Here is a 7,941-nt window from a genome sequence, read left to right as displayed (position 1 = left end):
CGATCAGGCTTGCTACCTGGATAGCTACCAGTTTTAGAATTTCCAACAACTTCCGATTATGCAATTATGTAGTGGCATCTGTCTTCGCATTGTCAAAAAAAGATTAAAAATCAATTCATTTGCCTTGCTGCGAGATTCAGCTGTGAATACAAGAGCATGAATAAAACCGTTTCTGGCTCTCAGGCCCACTCGTTCAACTGTGCCTGAAGGTTTTAAGGATTTTTCAAAATACATAAATAAATTTAAGTTATTGAGAAAGAATAACCATTTAGGCCGACATTGACAAAACTTATTTCTTTCCTTGTATAAATTATATTGATATTGATAAAAAATCTTGCATTAAAAAGGTCAATTCATTGCTTTCATTGAGAATAATTTTTAATATTTTGTATAATAAACCGAAATGCATTTATATCTAACAATTAACTGATATTGTAGGGGCTGTGCGAACTCCATATCATGTTTTGTTTTTTACGTACATACATACGTCAAATTCAGGATACCAGTTAAGGGTTAAAATATCCGATTACCAAATTATAGTTCCGCATACTTTAACTTTGTAAGGCACTTTAGGTATGCACTTGTAACAGCTTAGTTGTATATTTCATCCCACATTTGCAGTCGATCGATATTCCATGCACTATCAACCCGGAATGGTTCGACATCCTTCACAATTGACAAATACTGGCATTGACCATCCGCTAAGGATGCCTTTGTGCAAGCGTTCATTTCCTCAAATTGCTTAACTTTCCTGGAGAAAAAATTCTAAAATTAATATCTACTTTCAACTCGCACTTTCCACAAATTGGCTAACCCAGTTTTGGCAAATTCCACGTAAAGATCCACATAACGTTTAACCAAAGCTGCCTCTGGAGATGTTTTCGCATAACCCAAAGGGAAGGTTTGCGATGCCCTGAACAGGAATAGTGAATCATCGCCGTGAGCAGTACTAAAGTTTTTATAGCTGCCAGTATATATTTTAGAAAATGAATATGGGCCACGATAGTCGTATTTTATAATTCCAATCACATTTGATAAACACTCAGCCGTGGCATCTGAAGATGAATCCTGCGAATTGTCTGATGACAAATTAACCGCCGACTCACGTGAGATATCTGAATCTAACTCATCAGACCCAATGACAGCATCAGCGTAAAAAGCATTTACTGGACAAATATCGGCTGCATCACTCGATGTTTGGGAAGTTGAAATATCCGTCGTTGCGGTTGCACTCGAAGTTTGGGAAGTAGAAATATCCGTCGTCGCGGTTGCACTCGATGTTTGGGAAGTTGAAATATCCGTCGTCGCGGTTGCTGATTCAGTAGTTGATGTGTCTGTACATGAGTTCCCACTATTGAAACTAGATTTAATGGTTCTGTAGGCAGGATAAATAAAATTCGCATCACCTAAAAGCTAAGGAAAATCAATGATCATTTGAAAAATGGGAGATTCTTTTGGATTGTTTTTTTTTTCTTGTATACAAACCTCCCAAAATCCATTCAATGTATAGTCATTCAAATAATACGTCCCTTGCATATACACTGAGACTAACTTTTCGAGTACTGCGTCTGAAGCCTCTACCTCTGGTATGTCCAATATTGCACTCAACAACGGTTTAAAATTGCTATTGAATTTATTTCGCAATTGTTGATTACTTGCCAGACGAAGTGCTAGCACCATACCTTCACCCGTTGCAGGTACATTACCTATAATCGTTGGAACGGTTATGGAATTAAAATCGCCGGAAAGAGTGGCAAATGCTTCTTCTGTTAAAAATGCATTCGGCCAATTTGAGTCTTCGATGTTGGGACGGAAAGTTACTAATGGATAGGGATTGCTAATTTTCAACTTATCGATAGCTGAAAGTAATGTAACTTTATTTATTTTTCGTAACGCCTTAACCAGCTCAGTAGTGTTTAGGCCAGCAGCCCCTTTGACACCGGCAAAGTGCGCCAATTCAATGGCTTGAGTTTTCGGATCGGGCACGGGCTTGGCATATGGTGCGTTTGCGTCACCACTAATCAAAATGGCGCCTTGGAATAAACCTGCAATGTGTGTAGAGAGATTAGGTATACATATGGAAAATTGTATGTGTTTGCCTAGTAAAAACGCGAAATACCTTTTGAGGCAGGGCTCACCATATGGAAATGTGCAGATGCAGCACCAGCACTATGACCGAAAATAGTTACACGTGAAGAATTTCCACCGAAAGCGGAAATATGTGTGTTAACCCATTTAAGTGCTAAATTCTGGTCCTTTAGACCGAAATTTCCCGGCATTTCTTCATCGTTCGTACTGAGGAATCCTGAAATACATATTGTTTGCGTAAGTTTACTTTTTGTTTGTAATTATTTTTATAACTAGTTGCTGTAACTCTTACCAAATGGGCCCAAACGATAAGCTGGCACAACCAATATAACTTCGTTTGTATTCATAAGGTATTCCGGCCCTTCGACGAAAGGACTTGCCGATCCACTGAAAAATCCACCACCGTGAATGTAGAACAAAACTGGCAAATTTTTAGAAGTGTAGTTCTATGACATAACAAAAAAAAAAAAACAAAGCTATTTGCTATTAAGCATATTCACTTAAAGAGATAAAAGCGTTGCAAAAATCTAAACATATTTTTAAGTTATTCATTTATTTTTATCACTCGCACCTTGGGACGGTAAACATTCAAGTAAAGGCAATCCTCAGAGCCGGTAATTGGTGCCGCAGTCTGGACATAATTTTTTTGTATGCAATTTGGTTTCGGAATTTTCGTTAAAATTGTGCCGTTCCGAAGTTCTGCTTCTACTGGATTCTAAAAACGAAAAATGTGCAAATATTAAAACTTTTTAAATTTGTATTCCAACTTTCGCTTACACTAAATCGCAAATCACCAAGGGGCGGTTTGGCATATGGTATGCCTAAAAAGGCTTCAAATAGACTGGTTTGATAGCCGAGCATAAATTTTCCAAGTAAACAAGTCGAGTTATTGAGGCAAACTTTCGGTATTATTGCTCCTGTGAATCTAAAATTGGAGCAATACACAAAAAATAATAAAATCAATACGTTTCGTCTCATTTCCGCGTTGGTTCGATACGATCTGGTAATGAGAATTGCAAACATTCTGAATTTACTCCTAAATTCAGTCTTTTATACTTTGTAAAGCAATTAGGGAAAATTAATTTCTAAATGTGTCAGTTATGCAAATTTGTATTTGCAAATGTGCATATGCTCGCACATTATTAGTGTGCACCTTATTTTTTAAACTTCGCCGTACCAGGCGAGATTTCTCCTACAAAAGTGCGTCGTGTTCTGCAGAAAATTTTTAAAATTTGCACGTCGATGTTGCGGGTTCGATCCTTGCTAAAGTCTATGTAGATGAAGAAGTCTGATGAGGAGATGTGATGATCTGAGAAATAGCAGCGTTAGAAGCTCCGCTTGGATTTTGTTGCTTTTTCCATTTTTTCTAATAAACATAATCGTGGTACAAAGCCCAATGACAATATCAAAGTATTTTTGTAAGGCAATTTTGATATGTTTTTTTTTTATGCCGAACGTACTGTACTTACCCATCAGCTCTCAGTTCCTACCACCCAAATGCCAATAAATGAAAGCTCGCCAATAATCACAACATTTTTCCTCAGTAAGTATTTCGATTTGAATGCAAAATTCGATTTTTTTTTTTGTGTTGGCAGTTCTTATAACTCAAACGCCAAGCAATTAAAGTCCACCAAAAATTATAAAACGTTTAACTTTTGCTTTGGAAGTATTTTGATTATTTCAGTAATACATATTTTAAATAAAATTTTGTATTGCAGAATGTAGGTGTCCTCAAAAATCTAAAAAGGCGACCCCTAAGTTTGGGCAAAAAATTAAAATTTTTCGAAATTGCCTTTCAAAAATATTTTATATTCGGGAGCTTACGGCGAATTTTTTGCTTGCATGTAAGGTGGTACGCTCTAATATGCACACTATTTTGATATCTCCCAATTAAAAATAAAAGATCAAAATCTAGAAGGCTAAAGTTCTACGAATTCGGTGTACTTGCGGTCCTCCCCGCACGTCTCTACATTATCCGATTTTGACATTTTTTCGCCAAACACGTTTTTATGACCAAACAAACCTATCCGAGGGAAGTTGTGCTTCGTAGCCTAGAAAAAAATTTCTTCCATAAAATAAGGCGCACACTAATGTGCATATCATCATTATAGATAAATTTAATTTATGCAGATGTCCCCCACTACTTATAAGCATAGCCGATAAACTTCTAAAATATATTACCTCGAGAAACTTTTGTTAAATAAGCTACTAGTAGGTACATATTTAGTAGATGTTTTTTTTTTTAATAAAATTTTGTTTAAATAAAGGTATATATAAAAACCACTAACGAGGTCTGAAATCGATCTGCGTCGCTTATACGGCAAATGTGTGGAAATGTGTGTGGAAATGCGTGTTCCAAGTTTCAGGAACCGCGATGAAGAATTGCATCCTTCAAAAGGTGACTTTGTTTCCACCGAACACTATGATGTATATCTGCCTACGCTGTAGGAATATAATGGAGTTATTAACTACATCTTCTACTCCATTACCTGCAGTGCTAAAATCGGACCTTTGGCAACACAAACGAGAGATAGTTTGTACTCTACTTCGGACAGCAGTCCGAGTGCGGATATGTGGGTCCAACCTCCGTCTAATCGGTAAACTGAAAAAATCCGCATTTCATCCAGTTTTTCCTCCTTTTTCGGATCGGTTTTTTGCTAGCCCATATTTACAGTCAAAACAAAAAAATTTGGACACCACATATTGAGGAGATTTTACTATTTTTCCTTTGTTTATTTAATGTTTATTAAATTTTATTTAAACTCTCTCTTCTTTATTGACATCCTGCACTCTGAAATCTCGTTTGGTATCAAACGGCTCGGAGAGTTCCTTCCCAATTCTAACGGAGCTGGTGTTATTGCTTAACGTCGTTTTACATAGCCGTATTCAGACATCGCGGCATAAAGATGACCTCTTTTCGTGCTGTCAAAAGCGGCTTTGAAGTCGACACCAAGGTGGTGAGTGCCGATCCTTTTCTCGTGGGTCTTTTCCAAGATTTGACGTATTGTGAATACCTGATCTATGGCGGATTTGCCAAATCTAAAGTCACAATGATAAGGTCTAATTACTTTGTTGGCGATTGGCTCCAGTCTTGCACACAATACGCTCGATGCTTAGAAGGCTGATCCTGCGATAATTGGCTCGTATGGCGGGGTGGCCTTTCTGGTGGATTGCGCAGAGCGCACATAAATTCCAGTCGTCGGACATGCGTTTATCTTATCATCGATTTAGTGAATTTGTAAAAATTCTGAATTGGATCATGTACCCACATACAAATTGTACGGGACTAGGAAAAATTATTCTATCTACTTTTAGTCTTTCTATTCGATTTTTTTTTATGCTGTTTTATTATACCAAACATTGTACATTGGCATTTTCCACAGTAAGCAAGTTTACAAGAAACCATGAGCTACAGCATAAGTGGGATAAACCCCTACTTAAAACCTTCATAGAATTTAGCCTTTGAAAACATTAGCACGCGCTAGACGCTTATGTAAAACAATGAATTTGTATCTAAACAAAATATCAAACTGAACAAATATTTTCAGTAATATTTGTGCAAGCCTTCAGATTAATTAAATTTATCCACAGAAAATATTATCAAAACTTTTTTAAATGTTTTACAACCACTTCAGGTGTGTAAATAAAAATCGACAGTGCTACAACATTACAGGAACAACGCGCAATAACCTGTTTTTCGAACAATAACGCGAATCTACGTATTATGTCAAAATATTGCGTTATGCTCTGCGGAAACTAACTCACTTATTGTTGAACGAAATTTGCCTCCTATGCATTATTTCCCTCAGTGTATTCAGCGTAGCCTCGATTTTGATGCCATTGGCTACAGCTTGTGTTTATTTGAGGGTGTTATGTGGCGCATCACATGCGCTTTATATGTATGCTGAGCGATGGCCTATCGTGGTTGGTAATTGGTTGAGTTCTTATAGTTCATTTTCGCTTTGGGTATGACCACCATTTAATCTTTATTTGTTTTTTTTGGCGAAATCGATTTGTCGGTATACTATTTTTCTGCTCGCTTATGAATAGCCTTTAGTTGCATGCTTGTTATTCATACCGAAGATGTGGTTTTAAAACAGGTCTTATCGCAGTCGTTTTTTTGGATGACAGAATTTTTCCATTTGAGTGCCGTAAGTCTGGTTTTTCTCTGCTCTTCACGGTACTTTAGGTGTAGGGTATGAATGTGCTGTTTTAGTGACCACTTGCGGCTTCTGGAAATAGCATCACTTTAGTCAGCAACTAGAAGGCGTAAAAGTGTCCTTGGCTCAGTCAAAGAACAGCAAAGATATTTGCCCAAATAACTAGTTTGTGCAAATGACCATGCAAGAAATATTATTGTCCGCAAAACGTACAAAACGGTGACGCTTGGCGCTACTTGACTTCTTCGTGTAGTATTAATTCGTCGATCAACGATTTTATATGTACATACATATGTATGTATGTATGGAGCATAAGGAGTCTATAAGCAAGCATTTGTTATGAAAAAAACTCTAACTGGCTAACCAGAATGTAGGTATCACAGCCACAAGCTATTTCGCTAGCTATATCAGCAATAATACACCACAACCACAGCTACATATTGTGGGCAGTTTAGAGCCGGGATGGGCAGATGTCTGGCTCTTAAAGCAGCCAAAGAGCCAGCAAGCAAGTGCTACGCAAGATGTAAATCAGTTCTCAGGGTAAAGGCGGTGTAAAAAATACCTTAAAAAGCATTACATATATACACATATTATTAAAGAAAGACGGAGTATAAAAAATTTTAATACACTCTTCCTCCCCCTTCATGCTGGCTCTTGATGTTACCCCTCATCTAGCACCTAAATGTGCTAAGCCGGCTCCTAAGTGCAGAGGGCTCTTGGGAGCCACTTTGCCCATCTCTGGTTTAGAACATTTACTTAGAATATTTTAACTTGTGACAGCTCTTGCTACATACCTCATCATTCTTGGTCAGCCAGTCAAACAAATCTTTGTAGCAAAGCTTAACGAATTTTTTTCATCGTTAGCCTATCAACAATTATCGAAAAGAAAATTTCAAACTTTGCGATAGAAATGGTAGAAAAAATTTTATAGAATAGAAAAATTGTAAAACTGATCGCAACGTTGCGATATCGATCCGAAATTTGCCGCTAAATGGTTACAGAATGCTGATTCAAATTGTACGCTTCGTTTTTTTCAGATCGGTTCTTGTTTGCAGCCGCTGTGGTCCTGGCTTCGATGCCTGGTCGGGGCAAAATCTAAATAGAACAAGTAATTTTTAGCAAAAAAAAAAACCGACTTCAACTCTCATATACAAAAAAAATATATATGTATATATATCTCATGATGCGCTGATCGGATCTTAACCAGATTAGTATGGGACCACCTCTGAGACACTACCTTTCCGATGCAAAAAGAATTATCGAAATCGGTTGACGTGGTCCAAAGTTATGCGGTAACATACATAAAAAAAAAAAAATAAAATAAATATTCCGACGAACCTGATAACCTCCTCCTTTTTTGGAAGTCGGTTAAAAAAAATTGTTGCTAACACGGGTAGCCCCTCGGCAGGCAATTGCAAATCTCTGTGTGTTCTGTCATGAAAAAGCTCCTCATAAAAATTCATTTGCCATTCGGAGGCGGCATAAAACTGTAAGTCCCTCCTTTGTATAAAAACATCAAAACGTATACCACAAATTGGAGGAGAAGCTCGGATAAACACTTACATATATCGTCGGTCCCTACGAAGAGTAGCACATTTCACTATTCGCGTGGAAGACTAGCACATTTCACTATTAGCGTGGAAGACTAGCACATTTCATTATTCGCGTCGAAAAGTAGCACATTTCAGATTTT

The 7,941-nt window shown here is 37.3% G+C and overlaps 1 protein-coding gene across 1 annotated transcript in view; it reads right to left on the bottom strand.

Annotated features, from left to right (window-relative positions):
* Positions 1-300: 300 nt before the first annotated feature.
* The window catches only part of LOC108366387 (uncharacterized), a 16,388-nt gene continuing 8,747 nt past the window's right edge, over positions 301-7,941 (bottom strand). The window contains exons 8-14 of the mRNA XM_017620791.1: positions 2,866-3,112; positions 2,660-2,803; positions 2,381-2,534; positions 2,120-2,305; positions 1,486-2,045; positions 815-1,413; positions 301-751 (exon numbers count right to left, since the gene is read on the bottom strand). Coding sequence (XP_017476280.1) covers positions 592-751; positions 815-1,413; positions 1,486-2,045; positions 2,120-2,305; positions 2,381-2,534; positions 2,660-2,803; positions 2,866-3,112 — 2,050 coding nt within the window. The 3' untranslated portion in view covers positions 301-591. The remainder of the gene's footprint in view (positions 752-814; positions 1,414-1,485; positions 2,046-2,119; positions 2,306-2,380; positions 2,535-2,659; positions 2,804-2,865; positions 3,113-7,941) is intronic.

Source organism: Rhagoletis zephyria, unplaced genomic scaffold (assembly GCF_001687245.7).
Source record: "Rhagoletis zephyria isolate East Lansing unplaced genomic scaffold, Rhagoletis_zephyria_1.1 Rzeph_scaffold_00040, whole genome shotgun sequence".
In the NCBI taxonomy this organism is placed as follows: Eukaryota; Metazoa; Arthropoda; class Insecta; order Diptera; family Tephritidae; genus Rhagoletis; species Rhagoletis zephyria.
The sequence above is the reverse complement of the archived record's forward strand: the minus strand, read 5'-3'. Positions and strand labels throughout refer to the sequence as shown.